This window comes from Cataglyphis hispanica, chromosome 13 (genome assembly GCF_021464435.1).
Source record: "Cataglyphis hispanica isolate Lineage 1 chromosome 13, ULB_Chis1_1.0, whole genome shotgun sequence".
Taxonomy (NCBI): Eukaryota; Metazoa; Arthropoda; class Insecta; order Hymenoptera; family Formicidae; genus Cataglyphis; species Cataglyphis hispanica.
Window position 1 is genome coordinate 5,485,701 of NC_065966.1, and position 16,637 is coordinate 5,502,337.

The 16,637-nt window shown below is 33.7% G+C and overlaps 4 protein-coding genes across 5 annotated transcripts; 1 reads left to right on the plus strand and 3 right to left on the minus strand.

Annotated features, from left to right (window-relative positions):
* Positions 1-361: 361 nt before the first annotated feature.
* Positions 362-1,797, minus strand: LOC126854284 (uncharacterized). Its single transcript, XM_050600870.1, has 6 exons — positions 1,493-1,797; positions 1,334-1,424; positions 1,044-1,135; positions 865-967; positions 532-596; positions 362-453 (listed from the first exon to the last, which is right to left on the minus strand). The coding sequence occupies exons 1-6, from the start codon at positions 1,562-1,564 to the stop codon at positions 436-438; spliced, it is 441 nt and encodes a 146-aa protein (XP_050456827.1). The 5' UTR covers positions 1,565-1,797; the 3' UTR covers positions 362-435.
* A 1,233-nt stretch (positions 1,798-3,030) lies between these two features.
* LOC126854283 (general odorant-binding protein 69a-like) lies at positions 3,031-5,697 on the minus strand. 2 transcript variants are annotated; one of them, XM_050600869.1, is made up of 6 exons: positions 5,467-5,697; positions 4,725-4,812; positions 4,061-4,113; positions 3,786-3,930; positions 3,299-3,363; positions 3,031-3,230 (listed from the first exon to the last, which is right to left on the minus strand). In XM_050600869.1, exons 1-6 carry the CDS (start codon positions 5,524-5,526, stop codon positions 3,213-3,215), a joined length of 429 nt encoding a protein of 142 aa, XP_050456826.1. In that variant the 5' UTR covers positions 5,527-5,697; the 3' UTR covers positions 3,031-3,212. The 2 variants fall into 2 exon arrangements, with proteins under 2 accessions (XP_050456826.1, XP_050456825.1); XM_050600868.1 differs by having other exon boundaries at positions 3,774-3,930; positions 5,467-5,684.
* A 3,654-nt stretch (positions 5,698-9,351) lies between these two features.
* Positions 9,352-12,676, plus strand: LOC126854222 (mediator of RNA polymerase II transcription subunit 15-like). The gene is made up of 7 exons (XM_050600738.1): positions 9,352-9,492; positions 9,702-9,970; positions 10,338-10,791; positions 10,896-11,405; positions 11,562-11,812; positions 12,039-12,283; positions 12,370-12,676. Exons 1-7 carry the CDS (start codon positions 9,379-9,381, stop codon positions 12,672-12,674), a joined length of 2,148 nt encoding a protein of 715 aa, XP_050456695.1. The 5' UTR covers positions 9,352-9,378; the 3' UTR covers positions 12,675-12,676.
* Positions 12,677-14,011: 1,335 nt separating this feature from the next.
* LOC126854242 (mitochondrial chaperone BCS1) lies at positions 14,012-16,552 on the minus strand. The gene is made up of 8 exons (XM_050600780.1): positions 16,047-16,552; positions 15,781-15,972; positions 15,525-15,664; positions 15,250-15,444; positions 14,900-15,133; positions 14,644-14,814; positions 14,297-14,547; positions 14,012-14,150 (listed from the first exon to the last, which is right to left on the minus strand). The coding sequence occupies exons 1-7, from the start codon at positions 16,175-16,177 to the stop codon at positions 14,333-14,335; spliced, it is 1,278 nt and encodes a 425-aa protein (XP_050456737.1). The 5' UTR covers positions 16,178-16,552; the 3' UTR covers positions 14,012-14,150; positions 14,297-14,332.
* Between the last annotated feature and the right edge of the window lie 85 nt (positions 16,553-16,637).

Sequence of the window (16,637 nt, forward strand, 5' to 3'; positions counted from 1 at the left end):
TAGTATTTATATATATATATAAATGAATTAAAACGGCGACGTTACTTGATTAAAGAAAAAATAATATTTTAATGTAAAATATTAAAATGCAAGCATTTTCCGAAGGTAATCGCGTTACGTCGTCAGAAATACGTAAAAATCGTTAGCATCAATGAATAATATATATGTATATACAGATATAAAGTATATAAAGATTGCTATTGTACATTATAATCTAAAAATTGTTATTAAACATTCTTACTTTAATTCTTATAATATGGAATAAATAATTTTTATTTAAGCTCTTACTCTTTTAAGCAAGCATTTAACTTTATCTTGCAATAAATATATGTGTGTAAGAATATGAAGAATATAGAACAAATGATTTTTCAGTACTTTATTTTGTTAGACTTATGGATAATACTTTGGGTTCTTATTTCTTTACATTATTAATATTCAGATGACAAAGTACGCCTGAAAAAAAAAAACAAAATGCAGTGAAACATAACACATAGCATTAGAAATTAGTATATATCATATTTTCTTACATACCACAGGATTTGCCAAGTGCATGCATTTGTTGAAGTTGAGAGCTATGGTACACTTGTCTTTACCACCTGAAAATCACAAAGATGATTATGTAAGAGTAAGACATTAATTATTCATGAAAATGCATTATTATTTAATGCAACTTCATTAAATAACGAAGAATAAGATATGCTATATATACTATATCTTATTCTTCATAAAGAGCGAAGAATTCTGCAGGAAGTATCCTAAGTATACATTATACAATAATAATTATATACAGCAATTTTTCTACAATAATACAATGTGACTTGCATTAATATCAACGTTTTTGTCTTGATAAATACTAATACTTACTTATATCGCGGCATTCATCGAGCATCTCTTGTCCAATGTGTCTGTATGCCGCCGGCATCATTTTGGCCAAAAGTTTATAATTGATCTTGCCATCCTTTTTCATCTAAATTACAAAAATCAAAGTTACAACGAATTGTTCTGTATTATTATGTTTATGTCTTTTAAGAAACTTGTTTTACCACTCCTCCCTTTTCCATAACGCACTTGAAGTAACATGCCAATTTATTGTTGTCCTCTGGAAAGTTACCTAGTTCTGCTTCTTCTAATATATCTGCGATTAAAATTATTAATATTATCAGGTGATCTAATGTAAATTAGATACATAGATAAGATAGATAATATATTAGATGCAGGAAGAGGGAGAAAGTGGAGCAAATCATTCTCGATAAATATTAAATAATCTTTTTATCATTTCTTTTATTAAGAATAAGATTATTTATTAATTAAATATGATATTTTTAGAAATCACCTTCTGTTATGCCAATTTCACCGGTGCACTTCTTACGCAGATTTCCAGCCAATTTTCTCAACTCATCGTGAACAGTAGTCCAATCTATATTCTATAAAAATATTATTTTCAGCGATCCTGAAGATCTCTCATAAATTTAAAAATTAGATTTGTACTCACTTCGTCACAATGAATTATGACGAGTTGCGTGACGATTAGAGAAGCACAGATAAGTATTAAATTTTCATTCATTTTTTTTTATTTTACACAATTGAATCGTATTTATCCAAAAATGTTCTCTCACTCGTCCAAAATCACTAAGCGGAGCTACGCAGGATCATCGAGAATTTATATGAATCCTCCGAGCACTAGGTGGGAGATAATAATCGGCTGGCAAAGACATACCTCCCTAAAAATCAACTACCGGCGAATTGTGCAAATAACAAAGAAATTAACTTAAGCATCGGAAATTCAGAGAGAATAAATGTTATAAACAAGAAGATTTTATTGACAGTTTTAATTAAATGAAATGTTTTCTCCGAAAAAATATTTTTAAATGTAATCTTAAGATTATATTTTTATTTCTTCTTTTACAGGGAACTAGGAGCTTCTATTAAAATAATTAGTATCTCTTATTATTCTTGATAGATTCTTGGTGAAGAAAATTTGAAAGAATCCAAAAGAGGAAAAAATTCACGACTGTTTAAAATTCCAGGAAGAATTTCGTGATATATTTTGTATGTATATATATATATATATATATATATATATATATATATATATATATATATAATCCGCGCTAGTCGCAAGCGAGATGCGTGACGGTAAACAGATGTGTGTAATTGTAACTTAGGAATTGTCAAAGTATATCCAACGCTTCCTAAGTAATTAACAATAATCTCTTTGTGTTGTTCTGTGGAGTATAAGTAATTTCAGTATTTCTCAAAATAATGTACACCTGACATCCAGATTAGCGTATACTGTGTAAATATCAAATCAAACGTTTCCTTTTAATTACAGTCGCACAGAGAGCAATCCCGTGCGTTGTGTAACTTCGCGTTATGTGAGATTCTACAATATCGCAATATCGATCTCACATAATTTTATTATCGCATAAGATTTTTGCAACTGATCAGTCAAAAACCATTATTAAATTATAAAAAAATTGTTTTTTTTAATAAATAATAATAATAATAATAATAATAATAATAATAATAATAATAATAATAATAATAATAATTCCTCTGTTTTCTCTTTTATGCTGCTAACATAATCGGAAAGTTCACATCCTGTCCGCTCAGTGTCAGAGCTTTTCTACTGGCTGAGCATGCACAAGCCGCAGTGCTATATCTACATAGATCATCACAAGAGACTCGTTTGCGAATGAATGTTTCAAATGTTATAGTTGTAGATCTCTCCTTTCATTGTGTTCGATCATCAAGTATGACCTCAACCAGCAATTGGAGCGTTCTACTATCGCAATATCAAACTCCATTTTATCAACGAGAGCGCCATCAATTTATATCAATCACATCTGCCAAACATTCCATTGGACACTTTATGTATATTCATATATTTTACGTAAGTCTCTTTTTTAAACATGTTTTTAATATCATAATTTTTGGAAAAATTCTATTTTTTATTTCTTTTCTGGAAAAGTCAATTTATATTTTGCAGCAAGCCACTAAAGGATGTGAAAAACGGAACAGTACAGGATATATCGATTAGATGGTTGAATTCTTTATTTCATCGACACATCATATACGATTTACTTAATACGGCGCATACAGCAGTTACATGGAAAGGGTTTAAACGTAAAAATCTCAACACATTCGGCGAAATTGTATCTTGAGCATTTTGTTTTTGGTCTTCTCGTTTGCCGTTGTCCTCCCACGATCCATTAAAATAGATAGTAAGTCTGAAACACTCGTGAGGTAACGAATAGTACATGATTCGGGCAATTTGGTACGATTTAAAGTCACTTACTCTCGGAGACAATTCCGCGTAACACTTGTTGAACGTATATGCGTACTCGCAATTATCACCCTTCGCTGCGAACGGGGAAATAATTGGCAATTAATCGTTTCACGAGACGCGATACGAAGGATCGTGTGTAATCGAAATTAAATAACTCAAATAAAATTTTATAATTATTTTAAGAAAAGATTATTTAAAATAACTGTGCTTGAACATCGGAAATCTTCAAAACTGAAGAAGCTTACACTAACATCGAGAGTTTCATTTTTAATATAATTATGATCGAAATGTGTCATTAAAAACATTTATTTCTTGAGCTGTCAAATTCGCTCTCGTTAGTTCTGAGAATGCTTTCAGTTTTGAAATTGCTAATGAACTAAAATTTAATTAAAAAAAAGAAAAGAAAAATTTAACGCGGTTCCATAAGTTTCGAGCACACGCAATCGATCGAGGAAACAAACGAAAAAGAAAACACAGTAGATACCCAAATAGTTACCGATCCCCTTGCACTCGCTGATCGCCTTTTCAACCTCAGCTCTGTAGGCAGGTATTCTTTGGAAGAACGTCAGCATACCGTTCAGACTTAGCTCTCTCTTGTCGTCGACCAGACCGAATTGTTCCCAGAGACAATACATATAGCACTGCGCGTGGAAATCAGAAAAATCGGATTTAATCTCCTTTGAGAAGTCTTAGATATTTTTACATATTTTCGTCGGCTATATACGGGATTTGTTTGCAGTCAAATGTAATTGGCAATTCATGCATACTCACCTTCAATTGACGTGTTTCCGGCCATTGATCGTTTCTTACCGCTTCTATGTCGGCTGAAAGAAGAATTCAATATACACTCGTTGATATTTCGCATACACACATTTTGTCATAAATTCTGAGACTACTGTGGATAATTTCAATGACCAAACAATATTTTTAAAAATGTTTTAAAAAATTCTTGAAAATTTTTAGAAACAAAAATAATGGATTAAGTCCCTTTTTAATCATTAAAAAAATGTTTACATTAACATCCAATAAATCAAATTAATAATAAATTTTTAAACGTATTTTTAATATTTATATTATTCATTAATTGTATATTGTACAATTAATGAATAATAAACATTAAAAATATGTTTAGAAAATATTATCTGTTCATTGGATATTAATATAAAAATTTTTCATGATTAAAAGGGGACTTAATCTATTATGTTAATGTTTTTAAAAATGTTTTTAAAAATATTTTCAAAAATATTGACTTGCTGATTAGGGGATAAATCGATTTAAGTATCTATTAATTTTTAAGAATTTTTTATATTAATTTAATTTCAGACAGAACATACGTATATATACAATTTATGCGCCGCCGCGTGATTAAATAAAAGATTCGATCGATAGTTTCAAGTTGGGAGAGGTCAACAAACTCTCGCGTTGAATAAAATACCTGTAGCAACTCCCGTTTGCGTTTGACAGGCGTTTACGACACTGGCCGCAGTCGCGATCATCTGATCGGAAACAAAGCTGGGTCTTGTCTGTAAAATTGACAAGATTAATGTTATTAAATTTGATAAATTATAATCGCGATAAGAGTTTTTTTAAGTTACACTGTCTCTATATAAGCCGACAATATAATTTTATATTTATATCAAAATTAGTGGAAAAAAACATTGTAAATATAATTACATTTTTTGTTGTTATTTAAATTTTATCATTTTAAATTTGTATCATATTTAAATATTTTTATAATTATTTTACGAAAAGATAAAATAGATTACTATTTTTCTTTAAATTTGAAATACTTTTTTATGTTATACGAAGAATTTAAATTCTTTCCAATTGTCTTGCTTTTAACAAAAATAAAAACGAGATTATATTCAATAGTGCCAAAGAAAACATCATACATATTATTGAGCGCGCGATTTATTCCCGGCCATCCGGGATGGATAGTTATAAAAAAACAAAAACTTTCTTCATTTTTATTTATCCCTATCGACTTAGAGATATATTTTTGCTTGAGTTTTCTATTTTAGAGAACTTTATAAAAACTAAATATATAATAAATTTTCAACATCAATTATTTTACCGAAAATTTTCTCTTTATATTTATATTTTTATATCTTTTTTATTTTTATACTTTTAGATCGTGTCTCGATCAAATCACCACCACCACTCTGTTTTGCACGTACCCCGCATAAGACGATCCACGCCTGAAGGAGAAAAGCCACGACGACCGCGAGGAGCCTCATTCTTGTGATATCCCTCGAATCTCTTCTCCTTATATCACTTCGCGGATCTCTCTCCTTACTGGCTACTGCTGCTGATGGTGCGTGCGTGCTCCCTTTGCCGACGACGTTTCCGGCGCGTGTCGACTGACGAGCGTGCGAAGTGCGCGCCGTGCGCGAGGCGAGGGTGCGACCGAACGTCGGGGACGAGAAAGAAAAAGAGAGAGAGATTGAGAGAGATATGCGTGGATGTGGATGGTCGGTCGGGGATCGGGATGAAGTATAGGATCCCAGAGGCCAGAGGGAGAGACGGAGATGGAAGCTGCGCGTCCCTCTGGAAGCCGTGATTCGAGAGCAGGTCGCGAGCTACTCTCCTTCTCTCTAATTCTCATCCGCCGCCCTCGCGCTATACAGATCGATACTGGATCTGTATATTTGATATATTAGTTTCGATATAAAAATATAATTAAATGTTCATTATAGTTTTATACATCGTCTCGTACATACTTTGCATGAGAGATAAAAAATAGCGCAAATTTTTTCGATTTAGCAATTGAGAGAGTTTGATGATCGTTATTAGTTGGATTTATAGGTGGTCTCGTCTTTCGTTGATTTAAATAGCATTTTTAATTCCCTTCTTAACTTCTTGAATTTAAAAAAAAAACCCGCGATTCTTTCTTCAACGACATGCATTGTTAAATCATTGCCAAATGCGTCCGAAATGCTCTGTATGTCCTATATTTATAATAACGAACGCGATATAGCGCGCTCTTTTCATCATTCAAAGATAAATTACTGTCTCCTCAGCATAGAAGCTTTCGATTCTAGGCCAGGTCACACACATAGATAGACAGATTTGATTGGCGGATGTTACCAGTTTGCGATCCGACCCTACATAATATCTCTTCTATACGATGTCGACATAAATATGACTCTTCTCTCCCTCCTCGCTCCTCAGTCTTCATCTCTGCGTGTACGCAGTTTTATGTACCAAATCATCTTGTAAGAAATTTTTTCATTCATTATGATTTGGAAAAATTGTATCTTTAATTTACGAGCGTCACATATACATTAAACAAGAATTATAATAAAAGCAAGCAAAATTTCGGCGAATAAATGAGAAAAAAAAGAGAGTAGGAGAAAGAAATTAAGAATTTTTATTTTTAATTTATAACATTATTTTACGTCAATTTTTAACAATATTATTTTATTTAATTAATACAGAAATAATAAACAATTTAAAAATATCATGTTTTAGGATTATAAAAGATGATTTGTACATTTTATAAAGATGAAGAAATATTAATGCCAAGGAGCTATATATATAATTTTATTCCACTGAATGCCGTTCAATCGACATATTCTATTTCTACTGCCATATTGAGAACTTATCATTGCTATTTCTACTATTTGCATTGTATATATTAATTCTGTTTATATTACTCTACAATTAAAATAAAATTAAAAATCTACAGTTAACGATTAATTTAATATCAAAATGTAATTTTATATTATTATATAAATCATGTAATATTATTTATTTGCCTGTCTAAAAAAATATATAGTGGGACGTGTCCGAAATCAATTGCGCAAACTGAATTTTGTCTAAAAAATTCTTTATTTGATCAAAATATTTCCAACAAACTATCCAATCCGGTGGAAAAAATGTTTAGATTTTAATAGAAACTATGTAGAAAAATGACTTGGGTGTGCACTAGAAATATTTTGATCGAATAAAATGTTTTGGAAGAAGTCCGGTTTATATATATATATATATATTTAACTTGCTCATGTACATTAGAGTATAGGACGCAATCGCCTTCGCTGCTGCATTACATTTTGTATATACAACGCATGCACTTACAATTAGTCATTTTTATTTTATTATATACAATAAAACACACTGGCATTTTATTATATGTAATATATACATATAATATATCGGGTATCAGATGCAACCGCTTTCGTTGTTACAATATATTTTGTACACATACACACATACATACAGTCATTTTTATTTATTATTACATACACAATAATACAAACTAGTATTTTATTATGGTATATATTACATATCGGGTATATATCGAATGCAAAAAATTTGCAATATGATTTTTCTAGATCAAATCAGCTGTTTTTTGCGATCTTGTCAATTTCTGCATATCACTAATAAATATAATTTCTCTCGCCGCAATAATCATACTATATGTTTATATGATAATATATATAGTATAAATATATATATTTCATTATTAAATAATTCTCTATCACTAAAATGTGATTCGTGAAAGAAATGATATATATATATATATATATATATATATATATATATATATATATATATTTTAAAAATGTACTGAGAATTTTCACTATCTAGAACATGGCGTATATTATATTATATATTATAATATTATATGGTATCTATTAGATTTAATTGACATCTAAAATAACAGACCTTTTTCGATCTGGATTTCTTATTAAAGGATACAATGTATAATATATACGCATATTATATATAATTATTATATGATACAAAAAGTGTGAAATTGCATGAAAGAAGCGGATACCGATAGTACTACGACGTTTCTTCACGTGGCATATATGCATTGCCGATGCACGCCTCGTAAAAACGCAGCTGACACGTGGGTCGGGCGAGGGACGCGTTTTGTGGGTCAATATAATTCCGGCGAAGGTGGGCGAGCGCGCCCGAATGCGGACTCCGAATAACCTCACTTCTCCGGTACAGTCGCCCGCGAAATTATTGACCATCGAGCGCAACAATGCAATTATATATGACGCGTCGGCATCACGGCGGCCGATGATTAATCGGCTTCAGCCGATATAATTAAAAATATTGCCCCGTACAAGTATATTATATTCATGAGTAAATTGCGAGTTAATTGACATGATATTTCGGTGGAGAAATTCGCGGCTTGCGACATAACCCTTCCACCGACTGTACTTTTCCCGCTTGGTATAGTCCGCGGAATAAATATTGTCTATCCATTGTCGGATCAAGTATTGACTATAGACAATATTTTATCGTTTTACGATTTGTTTTGGCGGCGATTTAGACAAGATTAGAAAGATTATTAATTAATATGCGCTTGTTGCAGATTGAGTGATCATTTCGCCAAGAATCTCGTGCAAAATGACAGTTTGTCTTTCGCGGATCGATCTCCGCGGAATGTACCGCGCCATTCTTGGTACAGTCCGCGGGATTCTAATTGACAACTCGTACTCGCGAGATTTCCAGGTCGCGAAATAATCGGAAGGCGAAGATCCAGGGCGATCCAGATCGACGATATACCATATGTCGACGTCGCTCTCCTCGCATCGTACTCGGCGTCGCGACGTCGTCAACGTCCCGGTTGCCACCGAGAGACGCGTCGAGCGGGGACAAAAGAATCTCGACTGACTGTACTCACGGGCAGCCGCGGACGGCTAGTGTACGGTAGTGGCAGTTGTATTGACCGCGGCGAGTGTTTCTTGTCGTCGCGCGGGGCGGGAGGCGCGTCTCGACGAGGAAGAGAACGCGGCGACGTGGCCGCGTGGATCTGCTCTTGTTAAAATTAGGCAAGGCGATCGGGAATCGGACGACAATGTCGGCGATCAGGAAACGACGGCGTACACCGTGGAATTGATCCTGGGTGTTATGCGTCGTCTTCTCTCGCCGAGAGAATCATCCCCGTGGATCGAGTTCGTCCAGGATGCTCGCGAGTGACAGCGGGACAGTCGGTCTCGAGTCTTGAAAAAAATTCAAACTCGACGAAGGCCACGTTCGGTCGTCCCCCTCGTCACGTGGTTGGCATTCCTTCACGTACGTCACACGTCGCGTGCGATTTAAATCTCTGAGACTCTTGAGGCTCAGCCAAGATGGGCAAGACGAGAGGCGTCCACGAGACGACTCCCGAATTGAGGAATCGGATGGTGGGAATGTACGAGGCTGGTCTGGGTCTGCGAGAGATTGCCGCAGCGATTAATTGCTCGGTATAGTAATCTTGCTTTTTATACAAAGTCTAGTTTAACAATTCTTATTAATAATTGGTTAAGTAATTGGTCTGCGCATTAAATAGACTTTGGTTTCTATAATTATATACTATAAGAATATTTTAGCTTCTGTGTACTGTCTTAATCTTGTGTTGCGCAATCCAGTAAGATCGTAACACTCATCTCATTATAACATGATTGTGTTGCAGCAACGTACAGTGAAGAGATGGTTGAATAGATTTGACAAGGAAGGCACAGTGGAGACAAGGGAGCGGTGCGGTCGCAAAAGAGCAACTACTGTAGAGCAGGATGAAGCAATTGTTCGTTTAGCTACTCAAACACCCATAACTGCGGCGAAAGCAGTGCTTCCAGCATTAGGTCTCACCTGTTCTGTAGATACTGTAAGAGAAAGACTACATAAAGCTGGAATTCACAATTGGAGTCCTTCTCGCAAATATATGCAAAGGATTCCATTGGGGTTTGTATTTTGAAGTAGAGGATTTTGATTGCCTTAAGACTCTTTCATATTATTTTGTGATAAAAAAATGTAGACTAATATATGTAGAAGTACACACATTAGAAACAGAATAAATTTTATTGAATAAATTTCATTTTGGTTCTTTGGCCTTAACTATGGTATTGTACAGATTATTCATATATAACAATCACAAGTATATGTGATATTGTAATATTGTTCATTTTAATCCAAATTTATTAAATAAAATATCTGAATATATCTAAAATTGAAAAATCAAATTTTGTTTATATGTATATGCATAAAAATATAGTTTTGCTATTATGTCTATCTTTTTCTCATCTAATTATGTCTTTATCTTCTTCAACAGTGAAGCGGATGGTGCAGCGATTCAGCAAGCGGTATGGCGACCAACCGGCACCCAATTGGGCAAGAAGAAAACTTCCAAAGATTCGAGCAAGTCCGAGAAAAATGGTACCACTAAAAAGAAGAATCCATCGAAAAAGATCAAATATCTAGAGGTATTCGTTGACAACGGTGCACTATCCGAATCTCTGAAACAAAACCAAAATACCGAGCAGCAACCGCAGCAGCAACAAGAACAGGAATTCGTATTTCCTCAACAAAATCTTCCACCACCACCTCCCGCACCTCAAGCCACCGAAATGCAACCTTCTGCGCAACCTTTATCAACGAGCCAGACGGAGTTTGGTAACGCTTTGGGTCTGGCGCAACAATCGCAATCCATCTATCAACATCCGGGATTGAATATGGTACAAAATTGGCCATTAGATTTAGTACAAGGCAGTCATCATTATCCACAGGTTTGTTTCTTATCGTTAGCTTGTTTTAAGAAAATGTAAATGTAATATATATTATATAAAAAAATGAATTGTATCAAAAACTATTCATGTATATTGCTCATCAGGGACAGCCGATATCACATGAGCACTCTTTGCCACAGCAGCAGCAACTGCAAGAGCTGCACACGCAGCAGGAACAGCAACAACATCATGCGCAACAAGCTCAGCAGCATGTGCAAGAACAATCGCGATTGCAAGATCAATCGCATCAGCAGAATATTCAGAATACTCATCATCATAATCTTGATCAGCAGCAACTGCCAGTGGAGCATCAGATTCAACAGCAAAGCTTGCACTCTGGTATATCTAGTCCAGAGCAGACAAATGTGAACATAGCATCCGATAGTTCTTGTAGTTCCAACGAGAATAGTCAATCGTCTTGCGAGCCCCAACGAAACAAGGAATCGTCGAGGAAAAGTAATGGAAAGTCGGAATCGGAACGGCAAAAAGAGAAGAAAAAGGGTGGCAAAGCGAAAGGAACATTGGAAACTAGCGTGGAAATCAGAAATCGAATGATTGGAATGTCTGAAGCTGGATTATCGACTCTGTCCATTGCCCTGGCGATCGATAGATCGGTATGTAAAATATTACTCTTTGAATTCATTCTATATTAAATTATATTGTAGATCTCTGATATCTATTGTATATGCAAATAGATATGAAAGTTGTATTACAAACTCGAGAAATATTAATACAGGAGATTTACATGGACGTGATTTTGAATTAATCAGGAACGTACTGTTAAAAGATGGTTAGAACGTTGGCATAAGGAAGGCAATGTGCAAACCAAGGAACGAAAGGGCCGACGTCGGATCACTACCAAGGAACAAGATGAGGCCATTGTCGCGATGGCGACTCAGCATCCTCTTACCGCCGCTAAATACGTAGCGCCTGCGCTAGGTCTAAAATGCAGCGTGGATACAATTAGAGAAAGACTTCATAAAGCTGGGATACACAGCTGGAAGTTAGGCAAAAAGCAAGGGTTAGATTGTGAATTATGATATTCTTATATTTTTCCTTTCCAAACGCGAAGATGTTCCCCAGAAGTTTCTTCAGAAATTTTCATCTAAAAAAAGATAACTAAAGTATATAGAATGATTTGTCTTAGAAAATCCATCATTGAAATTAAAATCCTTCCATAATTTTCGAACATTTTTTCTAGTACAAAAAAATAAAATGTATAATTAAATGTAATGTATTTTTTTCAGAGAAGGAAATGCAGTCCACACTGTTCATTTGTGGCAACCGAGTGGTAATCGTCCTAACAAACCGAAAATGCCCGGAGAAAAGAAAAAGAAGGGTAATAAAAGACGTGATCAGATAACGAACAGCAGTCAGAAACGCGTCGTGCGGAAGAAGAAAAACGACGAACCATCGACATCAAAACCGGCTCTGCCTCCAACGAACATAATACCGGAACAGACTGTGCTACCGTTCCACAATCCTGGAAACAGTAAGCGTCGAAATAGCGTAAATATACAATACAATACACATATTTATTCGAAAGAAAATTAATTATCTTTAAAATCACTTCTTCAGTGACGAATTACGCTTCAGCCCCTAATGTAATGACAACGGTGCATAATATTAGTACATTGCCACAACTACCTCCGCCACCACCACCACCACCACCACCACCACCGCCACCGGTGCCGCAACCGATGCAGCAGCAGCCGATAGGTCCAATAATGCCGCAGAGACCGGACTGTAGGCTAGCACCGACTATAATTCCGCCCGTATCGAGCAATTCCGGTGTCGCCTATCCATCGTGCATGGTCGGTGGTAACGGTCACATGGAACAAACGGATCCTCTAAATTACGAGCCGTACATTTGGAGTTTTTAAATATCAGTAATAATAATCTAATCATGTGAATGAGAAGGAAGTTGCATTTGAGCGAAATCTCGCATTTATCGATTTAGAGTTCTACAATATTTTGTTTTTATGAAAAACTTCAAAAACATTTGAGAATCAGTGATACACACAAATCCTGTCAATTTTACATTAGGAATTTTTTTGCACAGTTTAACTTGTGCATAAATTGCAATATTAGAAGATACAATCTCTGTATATGTGCAAGAAGAAAGTTTGGTGAGTTTATTGTTATATTTGTGAAAAAAAAAGTTATATTAACTTAAGACTTTTTATGATAACATGCAGTGCATTTAGATCAATTTAAGTGAATCAGCTTAAACACGCGATAGCATGTACATATAGAATACATATAGAATCGTGTAGAGTAGCAAAGACGTACATCACAATGTTTATTTTGCTATGATATATCATCTCTTTAAATAATATGGAGTCGTAATCAGAAATCGTATTATATATATTAAAATCGATATTTATATAATACAATTAGACTTCATTAAATTAAGAGTATTTTATGTTATTTTTAATGATTGAGAGAGAAAGAGAGAGAGAGAAAACAAAATCTGAATATCAAATGAATTCAATAGAAAGTATAGATATCTGCTAATTTAACAGATAAACTACTTATCAATAATTACATAGAGAATAGAAAGCCGAAGACAAAACTTTTTAGCAAATCCTCAGTGATAGATCTATTTTCGATATATGTGCTATCTTTTTTTTTGTTGTGAGAGTATTCATAGATGATTTCAGATAAAATTATATATTCTGATATATATTTTTAATTATAACATATATGAATCTGCTTTGAAATTACAGTACAAATTGGCATGTTCCGAAAGTGCATAGTCAGAAAAGTGTGTAGTAAATCAACTTCAAACAGGCTGCCAAAATACTTACATTTAATCTATAAACTGCCTTTTCTATCATACTCATATTTATATACTATATGTATATCACTTTTTTTAATGATAGACATAATATTGCCATTATATACGTATATGTTATCATAAGACTGTTACTGTTTCCTACACAAATAAGCTTGCCAGCTTTCCTGACAAGTAGCGTCTGACTAAGAATCAGTATTTGTATTGCAAGAAAGTTTTATTACAATACTTACGTTTTTTTTCTTTTACAAAGCAGTATTCATATAGTTCGTCCATATACAATTACTGGTGGTACAAATGCAAAGTAGTGCACTAGAGAAAATTACACATGAGAAGATATTATAGAAAGATTTTGTCTGATATTTCAATAACCATTTTTTCATTTCGCACAATAATACTCAAAAGAGAATTATGTACACTCACATTTTATAAGTAAATGTACCGCGTTTTCACGACGCGTGATATACATATAACATTCCTTTAATTTTTTAAAACATGATGTATTACAAAATTAATAGAAATATTTTCAACGTTTTCATTAAGATCTTCACACGTTTTATATCTGTTTTATAAAAGAAAATAAAAATTATTATTATTCACTCTCCATACTGTATATGTTGGCTGGTCTTCTTTGTGAATAATAAAGTATCTTTGTATAGAAAGAGGATATTAAATTAATCGTATACATTAGTAGTCACGAACATATACCTTTACTTCGAACTATAGCTACAGTTTCATCTTTCATCATGTAAGTTCCCAAATTTGTATAACGTTATTTATGACCGCCTCGGGATTATTTTTATGGAACATAAAGTATCCTTGAATCTGCGCTGGACTAACATTTCTTTTACAGGACATAATGTTCTCTGCAAATTTCTTTGCAAGTACACTAGGATCTTTACCTGGTTCCTTGTAAAATCGTAAAAACATTTGTTCGATTTGACTTGCGCTACACCAACCTGAAAAAAAGAATATGTGATAATATTGAGCTTATTATACATATTTCTTTTAGCTTTTTATTTTATTTTTATTTTTCTACTTTTCTACATACATACCAATGTATTCTTTGACGTCGACTCTGCCTGGTCTAACAAGTGCAGGATCTAATCTGTCTAAATAATTAGTTGTCATAAATAATATCCTAGCTTCTGTGGAGGCTACCCCATCTAAGCAGTTCAATAAACCGCTAAATGTTACTCTATTGAGACCATCATATGCTGCTTTAACTGAAACAAATGTAAATCAAATTAATATGATAAATAATGATCTTTGTGTTATGATATTTCATGTTTCCAGAATTAATATATATACCTTCTTTAGATTCTTCTCTACTACTAAAAGCGGCATCAATATCCTCGAGCAGAATAATAGTCTGCTGTGGAGCCACCGCTAATAAATGATTCAATCTGTCATCTGTTAGACCTCTCTCGGATAAATTTAAAACGCAAATACCGCGCTCCAATTCCCCAGCCAACGCGGTAATATATGAAGACTTTCCGCATCCCGGAGGTCCATATAATAAATAGCCTCGGCGATACGGAATTCCTGGAAAAATTGACTTTTATTAGAAAAAATAATACAAGAAACCACATAAATTTTTAATTTCATTGACATATCGGGTGTTTGCAATTGAAACAGCAAATAGATTTAAGTTTGCATACCTCTTTCACTGTACCATGACGGTTTATCGATGAATTCCCGACAATCATTTATTATTCTCTCGGAAATGCCGGTATCCAAAACGACAGATTCTAATGGTCTCTTCTTCCTGGCATGTCCAAACTGTCGCCACTCGCTTCCCATGGCAGTGTACATTATAGTCTTTCCCTCATGCTCTTTCAAAGCCATCTGTCTGGCTATACAAATTAAGAATTGCCTCTGATTTCTTGGTTTGTTATATAATGTATCTGTAAATATATTTTGTAAGAACCTCAACCTTCTTCAAGAATGTTAAAATATATGCTTTTGTCTCTGCCGAATGCTGTCAATTGTACAGTTTCCCATGGTACACCCATGTGTAGATCTAAAGTCTGTTGCTCTCTTGTTCTTTCAACCTTTATCCAGTTCCCCTTATATCTGCAAAAATGAGGAAACATATTCAATTAGAAAATAGACATTTTGACACAGGATAAAATCATATCAAAGATTATATTAAAGACAAGTTGAAAAGATATCTGATAATATCTTTGTACCTGAAGAAATGAGTACCAATACTTGGAATAAAGTCATATTTGGTTTTCACATGACCAGTTTCTTTCTGTTCGAAGCTAGTTTCCACAGAGAGATGTTGTGTCTTTTGTGCACCCTTATGCGTGATCCATTGGAGAATCCACTGATAACTTTTATCGCGACATGGCACTTCCAAAGTGATCATATAATGCCGTCTGTAAATAAAGAATAGTAAAAACAATACGGTTTACAAAATATGAACAATGGAAATACCCTTCAATAGAAATACCTAAATATTACAGCTCCAACTTGCGCTCCTTTTCTCAATAAAGCAGCTCCAGCCCCAATTCCAAAAAGACCAAAACCAGCACCAAAATAAGGATTATCAGCTAAAGTTTGTATGTACTCAACAAATGTCATAATGCAAAGTAATATTGTACAACGTTCTAATATAAATAGTGATATAAAAATGTATACTATATTAAAAATTAATTAGCAATTTCTCTTTACATGTATTGGAAATTAATTCATTCCAAGTCTTCCAATTACAGTGATCATTTTAATTATATAAACAGAAGTAAAATACAAGAGCAATTAATTATGTCATTTTTTAAAGTGCTCTAACACATTTACTATTAGACTTTTTAAAAAAGGGATCTAACACATTTATTATTAGACTTTTTCTTATGATTTTATCGTTTCAAATTATTTTATTAAGTCTTTATTATATATAATATTGTACAATCACAAATGTTTATCAGGTTAATCAGAGCATCAAGCGAGCGTTCAAAAATTCTACTTGTAGGATAAAATATTGTTTGATCGACCAATCAGAACAAAAGAGCAACAATTTCTTTGTTCTGATTGGTCAATTAAAATT

Excerpts from the sequence above, each read along its gene's own strand:
- LOC126854222 (XM_050600738.1), top strand. The coding sequence starts at position 9,379 with ATGGGCAAGACGAGAGGCGTCCACGAGACGACTCCCGAATTGAGGAAT. Across the intron at positions 10,792-10,895 it reads GCAGTCATCATTATCCACAG|GGACAGCCGATATCACATGA; the intron begins GTTTGTTTCTTA and ends ATTGCTCATCAG. Across the intron at positions 12,284-12,369 it reads GTTCCACAATCCTGGAAACA|TGACGAATTACGCTTCAGCC; the intron begins GTAAGCGTCGAA and ends TCACTTCTTCAG.
- LOC126854242 (XM_050600780.1), bottom strand. The coding sequence starts at position 16,177 with ATGACATTTGTTGAGTACATACAAACTTTAGCTGATAATCCTTATTTT. Across the intron at positions 15,134-15,249 it reads GTCATGGTACAGTGAAAGAG|GAATTCCGTATCGCCGAGGC; the intron begins GTATGCAAACTT and ends CAATTTTTCCAG. Across the intron at positions 14,815-14,899 it reads TAGAGAAGAATCTAAAGAAG|TTAAAGCAGCATATGATGGT; the intron begins GTATATATATTA and ends CATTTGTTTCAG.
- LOC126854284 (XM_050600870.1), bottom strand. The coding sequence starts at position 1,564 with ATGAATGAAAATTTAATACTTATCTGTGCTTCTCTAATCGTCACGCAA. Across the intron at positions 1,425-1,492 it reads TCATAATTCATTGTGACGAA|AATATAGATTGGACTACTGT; the intron begins GTGAGTACAAAT and ends ATATTTTTATAG. Across the intron at positions 968-1,043 it reads TTATGGAAAAGGGAGGAGTG|ATGAAAAAGGATGGCAAGAT; the intron begins GTAAAACAAGTT and ends TTTGTAATTTAG.
- LOC126854283 (XM_050600868.1), bottom strand. The coding sequence starts at position 5,526 with ATGAGGCTCCTCGCGGTCGTCGTGGCTTTTCTCCTTCAGGCGTGGATC. Across the intron at positions 4,813-5,466 it reads CGTGGATCGTCTTATGCGGG|ACAAGACCCAGCTTTGTTTC; the intron begins GTACGTGCAAAA and ends TCAATTTTACAG. Across the intron at positions 4,114-4,724 it reads GCAAACGGGAGTTGCTACAG|CCGACATAGAAGCGGTAAGA; the intron begins GTATTTTATTCA and ends TTCTTCTTTCAG.